This window comes from Rana temporaria, chromosome 11 (genome assembly GCF_905171775.1).
Source record: "Rana temporaria chromosome 11, aRanTem1.1, whole genome shotgun sequence".
NCBI classification, from domain to species: domain Eukaryota; kingdom Metazoa; phylum Chordata; class Amphibia; order Anura; family Ranidae; genus Rana; species Rana temporaria.
In genome coordinates this window covers 110,133,103-110,150,334 of record NC_053499.1, presented here as the reverse complement: position 1 = coordinate 110,150,334, position 17,232 = coordinate 110,133,103, and the positions used below count along the sequence as shown (strand labels likewise).

General features: G+C 41.2%; 1 protein-coding gene across 1 annotated transcript in view; it reads right to left on the bottom strand.

Moving 5' to 3' along the window:
• Window positions 1–17,232, bottom strand: part of PACS1 (phosphofurin acidic cluster sorting protein 1) — a 288,112-nt gene that overhangs the window by 21,291 nt on the left and 249,589 nt on the right. The window contains exon 22 of the mRNA XM_040328826.1: window positions 10,850–11,046. Coding sequence (XP_040184760.1) covers window positions 10,850–11,046 — 197 coding nt within the window. The remainder of the gene's footprint in view (window positions 1–10,849; window positions 11,047–17,232) is intronic.

Sequence of the window (17,232 nt, the reverse complement as noted above, 5' to 3'; positions counted from 1 at the left end):
AAAATTATTTTCATGTATTATTTGGAGGACGTTATTTGATCACCACAGTTAAATGATTTATTGTGCATGAATTTTCACACGGAAGAATAATATAGATTATTGAATCAGCATTGTCATTATTTTGTTATTGTCTCTCAAAGGCCATGCGTATTAAATGCTTCTTACACTAAGGTTTACCCAAAGTGCCATACAATATATACCGACAGGAAACCCATGTGAGAGATGAAAACGAGAAACTACCAGCATACTGTCGCAACTAAAATTTAAAGCCACGCCTATTTGTTCCACATGATCTTTAATCAAGAGATCAACCACACCAGTCGTGAGATGTCTTAAGGCATTTTGATTAGCCAGACATTGTTTGACAACAGTTTTATATTTTGTTATAACGTTTTGCAAACAGGTAATTTTTCTCCTTCATTGATGTGCGCTGATGAGGCTGCACTGATGGACACTGATAGGTGGCGCTGATGGGTGCCACTGAAGGGCAATGATAGGTGGCACTAATAGGTGGCAGCGATGGGCACTGATGGGTGACACTGATAGGCAGCACTGATGAGGCACCAATGGTGGGCATTGATAGGTGGGACCGATATCTACTGGTGGGCACTGACAGGCGGCACTGGTGGGCAAAAAAAAAAAACTGGAGTTTGGCATTAAGACTTGAGTTTTGACAGCCATTAAAGCTAGAGATTGTCAAGCAGGATAGAATAGAAGGACTTGGGAAGAGGCCAGATTTGTCTGCTAAAAATTTAAATAGATCTGTGTACCAGGTTCTTCTGGGCCAGTTTGGTACAATTAGAATCACAGGTTTCCTCTCTTGTTCCATCTTTTTGAGCAGGCGAGGAAGAAATTGCATTGGCGGGAGGGTATAGATAAGCCTAAGCGGAGACCAGGAAATAATCAAGGAATCCACGACTAGGGCTGCATGATTCCTGACCCTTACTACAAACAGGGGAAGTCCATTACGGAATCTGGAGGCTAGGATGCCTACATCTAGAACCCTACATTTCTGACATATTAGATTGAATATGTCTGGGTGTAGTGCCCATTCCTCTTGAGCCAGGTGGTGGTGGCTGAGGTAGTCTGCTTTCCAGTTTTCCACCCCTGGTATGTGTACTGCAGAGATCGCTCAACAGTGAGTTTCTGTCCTTGCGACTTGCTTCCCTTAGGGCTGCATGGCTCCTAGTGCCCTTTTGATGGTTAATTATCAGACTGGTACCCCCTCAGGAAGGAGGGTTTTGGAGGAAGACTAACAGGGCCCTGTAACCAAAAGGAGGAACAAAAGCCTTATTAGAAACATTTAGGTGCTCTGTGTTTTTAGAAGATAGATGCTCTGGGGGGGGGGGTTTGAAAAAGGAATATGGCAACTTCAGCTGTCCAGGCTTTTAGCTATAAGATTCTGAGCATGTTAAGGGAGATGAGGGAAATTCTGGAAATTTATCTCATGACTTCTAGAGCATCCACACAAAAAAAGCAGAGCAGAAGGTAGTTGCTGTATTTGCTCTGTTGAAGCATTATCCTGAAAAACAACACCATGTGTATTCATTGTCCTGGTTCAGTTAGCTGCAGTTTAACATCCTAAAAATGCAGCAAGAGCTGGTTGCAAGGCTGGTCCTAAAAGAGTAGAGAGCCTTTAGAAGCGCCTCAAATTTCTATCTGAAGAATTTTTGAAAGGAGCAGCATCTTCAACAGGTACAGCTTTCTTTTTTTTAGGTCTGAGACTGCAGGCTCCTCAATGGGATCTTATTTCTTTGTGAACTCCTTTTCCACTAGATAGGAGTTTGGCAAAGATTTTGGGTGTAGCAACTCTTGTAGTAGACTTTCCAGATGTACCAAAGGGGGCATAGCAAGATGGAGTGGAATCAAGCTGCACAACCCCAAAGCTTGCAGACAGCCGTAATAACCCTGTGTTAGGAAGCATAGTGCATGAAACTCCCATTTCAATATAGCGGCATTCTTCTGTAGCTTAATACAATACTGCTATTCCCTTCTGTGTCTGCCTCATTTAGGGCTGGCATACTGGGGAGATGTGGCATTTTTGAGTCCTATGAAAAGATGGCTGTAATAAAGTTATTTGTGAATTTTGATTTGTGACAGATGCAGAAAATTCTGCTTTTGTCCAGTAGGTCACTTGTTGCATGCCTGAATTAGAGCAAGAATCACATACTGACGTTGTTGGAGCTGGTTCCTGTTCTGAAACAAAGGAAACATCAAAACACTGAGGTTAAGTGTTGTGCGGGCCTTCAGCAGAGTGAACGTTCGCTTGTGGTTTTGCAATGGTTTCCTTTCACCTGGTCTCCACCATACGTGTGAGGGTAATCCCTTATGGGGGTACTTGTGCAGTAGGGTACAGAATATAGGGTAAGCATGTTCACAAGGAGAATGTAACAACTTGGATGTAGACTGTCCTGTAGTAAACCCTTGTGGAAAAAGGTGGGAGGAAGCGCCTGAAGACCTTAAAAATTTTCTAGGCTGAAGTGGTGGTAAAAATCTGTGACCTGTAATGTGATTTAACACCTAGTTTTGCACCCAGAACTGAGCTTTAAGTGGTTGAGTTTTAGCGTCAAATTTTATATGTTTACTCTATAGGGAATGGTATAAAGATTTCAAATATCTTCCCAGTGATTAACAAGTTGATCCCGTCTTATCTGTTAGGAACGCCAAACTGTATATAGTCTGGGCTTCGTCCATCACAATGGGATTCCCCCATAGAGGTCTTCAGGGTCTGGGTTGCATAGGAATGGACCACTACCCGGAATCTGTGTTTGCATAAAACAAATGTATATTCCAGATTCCCACATGCGATTCATAAAAGAATGTCCTTGTGCAAACAAATAATTCCAGAGTGCATGTGCATCACCACCATGCTCCAAACAAAAAGATTGGCTGCTTACCAGGTGGAATGATCCAACCAAGAGATCATATAGGTGTGTGTGTGTGTGTAAATTCACCACATTTACCGTCGCCTTAGCATCGGCACTAGCGGGGCACTTTTAACCCCCCTCTAGCGGTTGAATAAAGGGTTAAATGCGCTTAAAGAAGCGCTTTGCGGGTGCTTCGGCAGCGGTGCCCATTGATTTCAAACCTAAACTGCTCAAAAGATACTGCTTGCAGGACTTTTTCTAAAGTCCTACAAGTGCACCGCCGCTTCAATGTGAAAGCACTCAGGTGCATTTTGCAGGCGCTTTACAGGCACCCTTTAGTGCCTGAAAAATGCCTAAAGTGTGAAAGGGATCTTAATATGAATATAATAATAAATATGAATAGGATTTAAAGCTGTATACAAAAATAAAAAAAATATTAAAATTATACATTATACATTTTTAAATCCTATTCATATGATATTACATTTACATTTTACTGTATCTGGTGGTCAGTTACCACAAGACTTAATTTTATTCATTTTTTATTTAAATTTTACATATACTGCAATATTTTTATACTGGTAACACCGCATACAGTTGAGACAATAATATACAGTTAGCCATTCTGTGATTTGCAGTATTAAAATACATCAAAAACTATTTTAATACACAGAAGTAGGCCATTTCCTTCTGTAGGAGTTCCTGTGCATGTTAAGACACTTCTGAGTTCTTCCATTTAACATAATAGGTAGATGTCACGTGCTAGCCTCCATTCCCAGTCAATGTCTTCTATTGGGTCAGAGACAATAGCGTGACGTCAGCACACAAGGAATAGTTTTCTGCCTGGTGTTAACATTTTTGCTGTAAGTGCAATCTTGTTTTTTATTAAAACCAGTTCATATACAGTAATGCACTTTGAACCTTCTCTGTTTTCACCATTATATGTTGTGAGATATATGAGCTTGAATCCACTAAGGCTGGTTGACTACCCACCTTTAGAGGTAAAATTACACACATGCATATGATCTCTTGGCGGGATAATTTCATCTGGTAAGCGGACAAATTTTTTTTGTTTAGAGCACGGTGGTGATGCACATGCACTCTGGAATTATTTGTTTGCACAAGGACGTTCTTTTATGAAATCGCATGTGGGAGTTTTGAGTATGCATTTGTTTTATGTAAACACAAGGTTTGTTGGAGCAACAGTCACTTTCCACGAAATTTGGATACATTTGTTTAATTGCAATTATTGCAGCCAACTTGTTCTTTGGTTTCATGAGCACGATTATAGCAAATTTTTGCACATTGTTAGTGGCTGGACACAGCACTATATAGTGCTATATTTTTTATTTTAAAACATTTTTTTTCCAGTTGTATAACACGAAGTTTCAGCTCTCTCCATAAATTTACTATAGGAGTAAGGTTTGGAGACCACTAGGCCACTCCATGACCTTAATGTGCTTCTTCTTAAGCCACTCCTTTGTTGCCTTGGTGGTATGTTTTGGGTCATTGTCATGCTGGAAGACCCATCCACGACCCATCTTCAGTGTTCTGGCTGAGGGAAGGTTCTCATCCAAGATTTTACAATACATGGCCTTGACCATGGGCCCCTCAATGCTGGACTGTAGGGAGGGTGTTCTTAGGGTCATAGTCCGTATTTTTCTTCCTCCAAACACAGTGAGTCGAGTTAATGCCAAAGAGCTCAATTTTGGTCTCATCTGACCACAGCACTTTCTCCCAATCCTTCTCTAAATCATTTAGATGCTCATCATCAAATTTCAGACGGGCCTGTACACGTCTTCTTAAGGAGGTGGACCTCGCAGGCCCTGCAGAATTTCAATCCATGGTGGCGTATTGTGTTAACAATGGCTTGTTTGGTGACTGTGGTCCCCTGAGATCATTCACAAGCTCCTCCCGTATAGTTCTGGGCTGATCCCTTACTTTTCTCATAATCATCCTTACCTTATAGGGCAAAATCTTGCACAGAGCTCCAGACCGAGGGTGATTGATGGTTATTTTGTATTTCTTCCATATGCAAATAATCCCTTCAACAGTTGTCTCCTTCTCACCAAGCTTCTTGCTGATGGTCTTGTAGCACATTCCAGCTTAGTGCAGGTCTACAATCTTGTCCCTGATGTCCTTTGACCGCTCTTGGTCTTGCCAATGATGATGAGGTTTGAATGGAAGAAAAATTCTGTGGATAGGTGTCTTATACACATATCAAATCGTCATTAGAAGCATTTTCTTAAATTGACAGGACTAGTCTCTATACCACATGAGCACATACTGTAGCCAGCTGTGGGAGTCAGAATTATTGTGTTTGGTAGGGGATCAAATACTTATTTGACTCACTGAACTGCAACTCAAATTATAACATTTGTATCATGTGTTTTTCTGGATTTTTGGTTGATATTATGTCTCTATCATTTAACATACACGTACAATAAAAATTATAGACCCTTCATTTCTTTGTAAGTGGGCAAACTTACAAAATCTGCAGAGGATCAAATAATTATTTTCCCCACTGTACATTGATAAATATTTGCCTGGGTGCACTGCAGTCAGGGCTGCTGTTGGAAATCATGGGGCCCTATACAATCTACGTGACAGGGCCCCGACCGAATGAAAGTGACTGAGGACATAGATCTATCAGTCCCTTTCTTTACAGTCTCAGCTGCACAGAAGAATGAATAAGAAGCGCTCTGGGACTTCCTGCTCATTCAGAAACTGAAGCATAGTAAACAGTGATAAATGGACACAGGAGCGATTGATACTGATCGCTCGCTGTGTTCATTCAGAAAAAGAAGGGAGAGTAAATAATCATTCCCATGTGCCCGTAGCAGCTGCCGGCGAGAGAGGAATGCTGGCAGTGCTGCTGGGGAAAGGGGCACACAGGGGGGCCCAGACAGCAGATGGGAGCAGCGCATGTGCTAGAACCAATCCCCTTTGCAGTGCAGCCAGAGAGAGGGAGAGGAGGAGAAGCTGGCAGCACTGCAGAGGGAGACAGAAGAGGATCGTTGTCTGCAATAAGACAGTAAAGTGGCCCTTCTGCTCAGTAGGTGCCTGGGCCCCCCCCTTTTGAACTGATGGGGCCCATGCCCAGTACAGGAGGGCTGGCTATACTGCCTTATCAGCAGCCCTAACTACAGTCATATAGTCAATAAACAAGTGTAAGTTGAGGCACTCCTAGAACTTGCAGCAAAAGAATTGTAGCAAACATGTGTCCAACATTTTGATGGGGCTTGACAGTGACGTGCAGAGGTCTGGTGACGCCCAGGGCCAACTCCTTGACTGTGTGCCCCTAAGAGACAGCTCATGCTGAAACATGCACGTTTTCATACGATTCCAGCACATTTCCCTGCATTGCATTTTGAAAGCCCATTTATTTGAATGTGCTACAAAATGCAATGGACTGTGGAAAAAGTATTGCAAGCAGTAATGTTGAAAAAGTACTGCAGCCAACTGCATGGTACTGCAGCAGCAGTATCATGCAATTTGGTGCTTGCAAACACACTGCTTTGTGATTTGTGTTTGGGGTGCCACTAACAATGTATGCAGCTTGCTTGTATGCAGAGCACACGTACGAAAAGCGCCTTTCCCCCCCACAGCGTTTTGGTGTGAAGAAGTCCTTAGATTCAAGTATAGGGCCTACTACTGAGAAATGTGAGAAAGGAAGGAAGACATTTTAAATATGTAAATCAGATGGAACTTTGTATAAGCTCTTACCAAACAAAAAAAAAAGTGCGCTATCCTTGTGCTAGGTATAAGTTAATAAATCACACGAGACACACAATGAAAGTGCATTAAACAAATGATGAACTCATCCTAAATTGACATATCTGTGCAAATAAAGTCAATATAAAATGTGGAAAAAAAAAACATTTTATATATATATATATATATATATATATATATATATATATATATATATATATATATATATATACATACACACACACACACACACACATATATACACACACAGTTTTGTTCAAAATTATTCAACCCCCCAATGCTGTAAAGGGTTTTAGGGAATTTAGTGTACATTTGTAATTGTATTCAGAATGAAATCCTACAAGGACTTCTTAAAGAACCATATGCAACTAAAATGACATCAATTGGTTTTGTAATACAGTAGTAAATGTTTCTTTTGTGAATTCTTCATTTGCACAATTATTCAACCCCTTAAAGACTACCACTCTGAAGAACAGAGGTTCATTGGAGTGTTTTCAATCAGGTATTGAAAACACCTGTGGATGTAAGGGAGCAGCAATAAAGCCTAATAAGCACCAATTAGGCAGCTTTAAAATGACTGTCATACTCAGCTCCGTCTAGACATTTACTGGTGTGGTTACAAACATTGTGAAGTCAAGAGAATGGTCCAGGAATACAAGAGAAGAGGTGATAACTCTTCACAGGAAGGGCAATGGCTATAAGAAGATTGCAAAGATGTTAAACATACCAAGAGACACCATAGGAAGCATCATTCGCAAACTCAAGGCAAAGGGCACGGTTGAAACGCTACCTGGTCATGGCAGAAAGAAGATGCTGACTTCGACTGCTGTGCGCTACCTGAAGCGTAGAGTGGAGAAAAGTCCCCGTGTGACTGCTGAATGTGGGTACTGAAGTTTCTGCTCAGACAATACGGTGCACACTGCGTAATGAAGGCTTCCATGCCAGAACTCCCAGGCGCACCCCCTTGCTGTCTCCAAAGAATAAGAAGAGTCGACTGCAGTATGCCAAAAGTCATGTGGACAAACCACACAAGTTTTGGGATTGTGTTCTGTGGACTGATGAAACAAATTTAGAACTGTTTGGGCCCATGGATCAACGCTATGTTTGGAGGAGGAAGAACAAGGCCTATGATGAAAAGAACACCTTGCCTACTGTGAAGCATGGCGGGGGAACAATCATGCTTTGGGGCTGTTTTGTTTCTGCAGGTACAGGAAAGCTTCAGCGTGTGCAAGGTACCATGAATTCTCTTCAGTACCAGGAGATAGTGGATGACAATGTGATGCAGTCCGTCACAAACCTGAGGCTTGGGAGACGTTGGACCATTCAACAGGAAAATGATCCCAATCATACCTCCAAGTCCACTAGAGCATGGTTGCAGATTAAAGGCTGGAACATTTTGGAGTAGCCATCGCAGTCATCAGACTTCAATCCGATTGAGAACCTCTGGTGGGACTTAAAGAAAGCAGTTGCCGTGCGCAAGCCTAAGAATGTGACTGAACTGGAGGCTTTTGCCCATGACGAAGGGGCGAAGATACCCGTAGATCGCTGCAAGACACTTGTGTCAATCTATACTTCACGTTTAAAAGCTGTTATAACTGTAAAAGGATGTTGTACTAAGTACTAAGATTGAATGTCACTTGGGGGTTGAATAAAACTGATAATGATGTGAGCACAGAAAAGACATTTGTGGTTATTTTATTATAAATGTTATGTTATGTTATGTTATATTTATCTGACCTACACGTGCCTCTTTCATTTAATTGTAAGCAGGATGACTGAATGATCAAAATCAATGTCAAACTGGCCAAAACAATCAATTTCAGTGGGGGTTGAATAATTTTGAATACAACTGTATATGGAGATAGATAGATATACACACACACAAATAAATTATACAGTCTCACAAAAGTGAGTACACTCCTCACATTTTTGTAAATATTTCATCATATCTTTTCACGTGACAACACTGAAGAAATTACACTTTTCTACAATGTCAAGTAGTGAGCGTACAGCTTGTAAAACAGTGTCAATTTGCTGTCCACTCAAACAGCTGGAAACAAAAGTGAGTACACCCCTAAGTGAAAATGTCCAATGTGGGGCCAATTAGCCATTTTCCCTCCCCAGTGTCATGCGACTCGTTAGGGTCACAAGGTCTCAGCTGTGAATGGGGAGCAGGTGTGTTAAATTTGGTGTTATCCCTCTCACTCTCTCATACTGGTCACTGGAAGTTTAACATGGCACCTCATGGCTAAGAACTCTGAGGATCTGAAAAAAAATATTTTTGCTCTACATAAAAATAGCATAGGCTATAAGAAGATTGCCAAGACCCTGAAACTGAGCTGCAGCATGGTGGCCAAGACCATACAGCGGTTTAACAGGACAGGTTCCACTTAGAACAGGCCTCGCCATGGTCCACCAAAGAATTGAGTGAATGTGCTTAGAGTCATATCCAAAGGTTGTCTTTGGGAAATAGATGTATGAGGTTGAAGGGGTGGGGGGTCAGCCTGTCAGTGCTCAGATCATACGCTGCACACTGCATCAAACTGGTCTGCATGGCTGTCGCTCCAGAAGGAAGCCTCTCCTAAAGACGATGCACAAGAAAGCCTGCAAAGAGTTTGCTGAAGACAAGCAGACTAAGGACATGGATTACTGGAACCATGTCCTGTGGTCTAATGAAACCAAGATAAACGTATTTGGTTCAAATGGTGTCAATCGTGTGTGGCGGCAACCAGGTGAGGAGTACTAAGACAATTTTGTCTTGCCTACAGTCAAGCATGGTGGTGGGAGTTGTTTGGTTGGAGCTTGTTACACATTCTACTCGAATGGTTTATTGTATTCGTTTTACTTAGTTTGTCACTAAGGTTTACAGTTTTTTTGCAAGCGCACAGATATTATGTTGAGCTTTGCAAAATCTATAAACCTGATAAAGTCTCTGGAAAGCAGACACTTGACACTGTGGGTTAAAGATAAAACTGCAGTCATGAGCTACATCAGGTCTGAGTCAAAACCCACAGTGTGAAGTGTCTATGTTGACCTTTATCAGATTTATAAGTTATGAGGAAATTAATGATGGTCCGGTTCTCCATATGTTAATGACAGACTCCGACCTGATACAATTCATGGCTGCAGGTTCCTTTACAACCCACATTGCCAAATGACTATGATTTCCTGGCAGAGACTTTACCAGGTTTATAAGTATTGCCCTAACTCATTGTGGAAATGATGGTCCCGTTTGATGTTGGCTGTCAGAAGGCGGGTCGTCTGGTGGCCAGCCGATAGTCAAACCCCTAGAGAGTGTGTGGCAGAATGTCTAAAACTACCCAGCGGCAGTCTGTCCTGTGAATGCCATCCCCCGAATGGATGCCCAAAGCAGTCATACCCTTGGCCCCACCCTCTGAACGCCAACGGGGCTTAATCAAATTTTATAAATGTAAACAGACAAACAGTATTGTATTCTATATGGATAACAAAGCACACCTCCATACACTCCAAAATATTAACCACCCAACATCAACTGACTGATGTGGAGGGTGAATAGAGTAATATTAATAAATAAGCACAGATAAGGATACCATCCAGAGCCCAGTGCTCCCGCACTAACTCTATATTTGATGTATACCGTGAATGAAAAGCATCCATCCAATGTCACAGTGCGAGTGACTAAGTGCACATATGAAAAATTCCCTCCGTGTACAAAATTACATTTTGTTGCATTGGATGGATGGTTTCACTGATTTTTTATTCTTGTTTTCATTCACGGTATACATCAAATATAGAGTTAGTGCGGGAGCACTGGGCTCTGGATGGTATCCTTATCTGTGCTTATTTATTAATATCACTCTATTCACCCTCCACATCAGTCAGTTGATGTTGGATGGTTAATATTTTGGAGTGAAACCCATTTTTATTACTCACATAAATTATCACGTTTATTTATTTATTATCAGCAGGCGCCATTACACCCCCCTACTTTAACTTGACATCAGTGTGTGAGCACTACTTAGTTGTGGCTGCTGCTCAGTTTAAAGGTTTTAATTAATGTGTTTAGTTCTCAGTGCACGGGTTAGGTTGGTTTGCGCATTGGTTCCCCCCTTATACACACCTCCATACACCCACCATGTGATGGCAATTAAACATGACGGACACTGGGGGTAACCCATGGCAACCAGTAAATAACACCAAGATATAGGGCATAGCCTGCAACGCGGAGAGCATATATACAAACATAAGACCATTTGTAACTTTACCTTTCTTATTTTTTGGCTCCGTAGTCACCACACTTAGACTCATGCTTCCAAGTGGGGTGTCTGGTCCAGGCAAGCGTGATACAACCACAGAACGGAAAATACTGCGCAGAGTGTTTTTCCCTCCTCCCTCTCTCTCTTTTCTCCGGTCACAAGTTAGCCAGTAATCAACCTGCAATCCTAAAGCATCTGGTGTGGTCCTGCGTAGACAAATATGGAAAAAGGCCGCTATGAAAAGGGCTGAAATGTTTCAAACAATGGTAATTTTCATATCAGAGTGTTGCTTTCACCTGACCAGATTTCTTACCAGGTAAATCTTTTTTTTAAAAAACATAAAAAGTTTACAGCACTGGGTCAAACATCCAAAACTCAACGTGTGTTGTATAGCCAAAGAAACACCGCTCTAGGTGAGTGATTGACTCTCACATGAACTGGAACCCAGGGTGCTGCACAGCTTGTCTGAGATTCGGTAAAATGCAAAATCTGGAATATTGCTGCACTCCTTGATATCTTTAGTGAAGCATTAAAAAAATCACATCACAGGTATGACAGGAACAAGAAAGGTAACACAAATCACGCTAAAGTCAGAGCTTACTCAAACCTCATGAGGTTCAGCGTGATACTTGTTACCTTTCCTGTTCCTGTCATACCTGTGATGTGATTTAAATGCTTAAATAAAGATACCAAGGAGTGCAGCAATAGTTTGGATTTAGCATGTTACTCAACTTGCTGTGCCACTATTAGTTGACAAGTCATGTTAAAATCCAAGTTACAAACAGTTTGAATTCTTACATCCAATCATAATACAATACCATCCAGAGGGAACACTCAGCTCAATACCGTAACATATATAAATCAGCTCATATTATTACTGACTGATTATCTGATCAACGATTCGATTCCGCGATGCATCACATCATTACCGACAAGCTCTCATTTCCGCTTGAACCGCCTAGGCGGCCCTTTCTCCCTGCGATCTTCTGAGACACATCACAGGTCCCAGAAGATTGCCCGGCTATGCAGGACAGCACAGTGAGACAGGTGCACCTGGCTGTAAAGCTGCCACAGCCGGATGCCCACAGTAGTATTGCCAGCGCAGTGGACAGAATGGAGGGTTCGGGTGGCCACGTCGCTGGATTGTGGGACAGGCGAGTCTCTTTATTAAAAGTCAGAAGATACACTTTTTTTGTAGCTGCTGACTTTTAATAAAACAAAAAAAATGACTGAACTCTGCTTTTAAATAAAAATAAAAACTCCCTTAAAGTGGAGTTTCACCCAAAAGTGGAACTTCCGCTTTAAGCACTCGCCCCCTCTGACATGCCACATTTGGCACGTAATTTTTTTTGGGGGGGGGGTCCTTTTTAATGGGACTTCCTGTCCCGGCCGCCTAGGTCACTCCTCCTCTCGCCCTAGGTGGCCCCTGGAAGACTAATTTCAAAAAAGTTAATTGATTTGCATTTTAAATGAGTGAAATACATATTTGACCCCTTTACAAAAAATGACAGTACTTGCTGGCAAAACCCTTGTTGGCAATCACAGAGGTCAGATGTTTCCTGTAGTTGGCCACCAGGTTTGCACACACATCAGGAGGGATTTTGTCCCACTCTGCTTTCCAGATCCTCTCCAAGTCATTAAGGTTTCAAGGCTGATGTTTGGTAACTCGATCCTTCAGCTCCCTCCACATATTTTCTATGGGATTAAGGTCTGGAGACTGGCTAGGCCACTACAGGACCTTAATGTGCTTCTTGAGCCACTCGATTGTTGCCTTGGCCGTGCGTTTTGGGTCATTGCCATGCTGAATTACCCAACCACGAACCATTTTCAATGCCTTGGCTGAGGGAAGGAGGTTCTCACCCAAGATTTGACGGTACATGGCCCCGTCCATTGTCCCTTTGATGTGGTGACGTTGTTTTGTCCCATTAGCAGAAAAACACTCCCAAAGCATAATGTTTCCACCTCCACGTTTGACGGTGGGGATGGTGTTCTTGGGAGTCAAAGGCATCATTCCTCCTCCTCCAAACACTGCGAGTTTAGTTTTTTTTCTTGACCACTTCAGCAAAACCCTTTAGGGAGGCGTATTCAACTTTACGTTCATTTACTGTCTCCTTCTCGGTTTCACATCATTGTGGTATCTTTTCCCAACACTTTATTCATTTTCCATTTTCTTCTATATCAGATTATTTCAAATTTTAATTATTATAATAAAATCTTAATCTAAAGTTATAGTTTTCCCCTTTAGATCTAGCTTTCCAAGATAATTCAATTTCTCCCCTACTCTTTTTCTCCCACCCCCAACCACTCCTCTGCCTCCCACCCCCACCCCCTACACCTGTTCTGGGCCCTTTTTCTTATTTCCTATACTGGACTGGTCAGGCCCTACCAACCTCTGTCATCTTTTCCAGGTATCAGTCATGCTTTAAATTCTTTCCATTTTCCCCATATATTGTTGTATTTTCCAGATTGTCCTTTTTCTCTACTGCCTAGGTATTACATTGTATTGTAGAATTCTATTCGCCCAAACTATTCTTTTATGCTTCGTTCAATATTGGAATTAATGTTTTCCTGTAATGCCAATTTGAGTCTTGTAGTCCATGAAATAAACACATCTGAGGACGATTAACCATCTTTTCTCCAGTTATGTCTTCTGAGTATTCCAGAATTTCCTGCCAGTATTCCTTTATTTTCGGGTAATCCCACCAGATGTGCATCAATGTACCCCTTTGTTTGCATTCCCTCCAACACTGTGGAGATTTGTCTGGCTGGTATCTATAGATTTAATCTGGTGTCAAATACCATCTTGTGAGGAACTTATAGTTAATTTCTATTGTTTTTATCTGTTGTGTTGTATACTGATCCTATCATTCTTTTAACTTGCTGTTCCTCTAGTTTCATTCCCATTTCTTTTTCCCATTTTCCTATATAAGAGGGTGTCTCTTGTCCTTCCAAATCTGTCAAAATTCCATATACTTTTGATATATCATGTTTCAAAGGGGGTTGCATACTGCAGTGTTTTTTTCAGAGCATTTAGATTATCTCCATCTCTAATTAGTTGTGGTATTGCTTTGTCAAATGTTTTAATTGTAAATTTTCCAAATTTACTTATCTTCCACCCTTTCCTTTCTTTTAGATCCTGTAGTGTTCTCATCTTTCCGTGTAGTGCGATATCCCTTAGTTGTGCATTCCCCATTCTAAAAGGGAAAAAATATGTGCGCTACCCTAAAACAAAAATAAGTGTAACAAAGAATGAACCCTGAACGGCAGTGAAGCAGCTACACAGGAATGTGACAAAACTCACGGTTCCACTTACCACATCCTGTTTGATTGGCTGGCCATTGAGTATGGCCTTTTATGTTTCATTATAAATATATGGCAATATGGGGGAGCAGGTTAATGCCCCTGTAGACGTCCTATTGGAACGAAACACGTCGGGCCATGCGTTTTGCTCCCCATATTGCTTTTAATACTTATGAATTGTGATCACCTTTTTTTATATTTTATTATGTATATTGTTTTTTTCATTAAAACCTCTTTATGACCTACACCATTGGAGCCCCCATTTTTTTCTTCTCTTTACATGAATTTGTGGAAGATAAGGTTTTTTTTGAGCCCTCTCCAGTTGATTTACAGTACCCATGCCAGGGTTCTCACTTAACTGAACCAGATCGTGTTTGGATGCTTGGAGGATCTTTTATGATTGCCATACCCACAGTTTACTAGGATCTTCAGTATTGGAGTAGTCGGTGGCCGATGAACATCTGGTCTTCCTGCCCTTTCCTGGGTTGATGACATCTGACTGCCTAGAAGGTAGACTCCATTTCCTTCGGGACTTCCAGTGACATCTTTGTGGGACATTCCAAGCTCGATCGATCCACTGTCGTACGACATTTGGGTCCAACGGTTGCGGTTCTTCACCATCTCATGACATCTTCATCGTTTAATTGTTTATGGACACTATATTACATTTTTGTTTATATTGTTCACTTTATTGATTTGTATTTCACATTTTGTTGTGGTGCAATTTTTGCCATTACATCCTTTGTGTCACAATATATGGTCACACCCCATTAGGTGTACACAGCCATTGCTTTTTGGCTCACACGTAGCGCTACATCACCACCCACATTCCCCATTCTAGCACCAAATCGTGTCCCCTTTCCTGGGCAGAAAAAATTGGTTCCTGTGAGTGCAATTAATGGTGAATTATACTTCTATTTTTTTTGTCTGTATATTGCGTCTCCGATTTTAAATACATTTTTTGTTAAATCGTGTACTTCCAAGTCTAATGTTCTATATTTTCGTGGTACCCATATATTTTTGCGCAGGGGTGTTCTATTTAAAGGTGTTTTCAATCCTAATCCATTTTTTTTCACCGTTTTCAATGACCCATTCGCAAGATAATAACTGACCTATAATATCTATTTAATCTATTTATGTCTAAAACGGTTGAACCTCCATGTTTTATTTTTCTAGTGATTAGTGCACATTTTACTCTCTGCTTTTTACTTTGCCATATATATATTTTATCATCAACGTTTTTATTATTTAAAAAAAAAATCTGCGGTATAGCAATTGATAGCATTTTTGGGAGAATCACCATTTTAAACATATTTATCCTTTCAATTCACGATATAGATTGCTGTGTAATAAAGTGATGTGATAAAGTTTGCCAGGTATAATTTCTCAGCTGAAGATGTCAATTTAATTCCTAAATATGTCAGCTCTCTTCTCACCCATGTAAATGGGAATTCCCTTTGTAGTGCAAGTGCTTATTTTTTTCCACTCCTAGGTTTAATATTTCTGTTTTTATGGGATTGATCTTAAAAATTAAAAGTTGACCTTTTTTTTATTTCTCTGATTATATTTGGCAGTCACCCTTGGGTTGGTTACGTACATTAAAATATCATCAGCGTATGCCGCAATCTATGTCCTTCTTCCCCTACTCCTCCTATATCTCCGTTGTTCCGCAAGAAATGGTTTCATCGATAAAACATATAGGAGTGGCAAGAGTGGGCATCCCTGCCTGGTTTTATTGTACATTTCGAAAGACGGCGACATTTTCCCATTATCTTTGACCATCTTTTTAATCCAATGCATGATTTTGGCCCCCCAATCCTAGGTGTTGGGGCGTATCATCATAAATCCCCAGTCTACCCTGTCAATTGCTTTTTCCGCATCTATTGACAAGAGTAGTATTGGGGTTCTCGTATTTTTTCCTTTTTGCATCATTAGCACTGTTTTTATACTGTTATTTCTACCCTCTCTCCCAGGTATACACCATCATTGACACCCTCAAAAGGCCTCAAAAAGGTAATTGCAAAAGAAGTTGGATGTTCCCAAAGTGCTGTATCAAAACACATTAATAGAAAGTTATGTCAAAGGAAAAAGTGTAGAAGAAAAAGGTGCATACACAGCAGAGATGACCGCAGCCTGCAGAGGATTGTCAGGAAAAGGCCATTCAAAAGTGTTGGGGACTTTCACAAGGTGTGGACTGAGGCTGGAGTCAGTGCATCAAGAGCCACCACACACAGACGGATCCTGGACATGGGCTTCAAATGTCGTATTCATCTTGTCAAGCCACTCCTGAACAACAAACGCCAGAAGCGTCTTACCTGGGGCTAAAAAAAAAAAAAAACAGACCTTGTCTGTTGCTCAGTGGTCCAACGTCTTCTTTTCTGATGAGAGCAAATTTTGCATCTCACAGTGTGTGTTGATTTGAAGAAATTTAATTTTTTTTATTTTAGATTGAATATGTTTTATAGCGGAAAGAAAAAAAAATGTTTTTATTTATTTTTTATTGTTTTTTTGTTTATAGCACACAAAGAAAAAAACGCTGTGGTGATCGAAATACCACCAAAAAAAATTACATAGATTTTATCTGGGTACAGGGTTGCTTGACCGTGCAATTGTCAGTTAAAATAACGCTGTCCCGTATCTCAAAAAGTGTTCTGGTCATTAACCTCTTGCCGTACATTTATTTTGGCAGAATGGCACGGTTGCTCAAAGCAACGTACCTGTACATTGCTTTGAAATTGCCGCAGTGAGGACGCGCACCCCTGCAGCAAGCTCCGCGACCGTGCCTGCGGACTCGATGTCCGCTGGTGTCCCGCACCTGCAGAATGGGGAGATGTAAACAAGGCATTTCCCTGTTCTGCCTAGTGACAGGACAGTGATCTACTGCTCCCCGTCATCGGGAGCAGTGATCACTGTTGTGTCACTTGTAGCCCAGCCCCCACACAGTTAAAACCACTCCCTATGACACCCCTTCCTCACCCTCTAGTGGTTAACTCCTTTCTTGCAAGAGTTAATTATACAGTAATCTGTGCATTTTTATAGAACTGATCGCTGTATAAATGACAATGGCAATGGTCCCAAAATAGCGTAAAAAG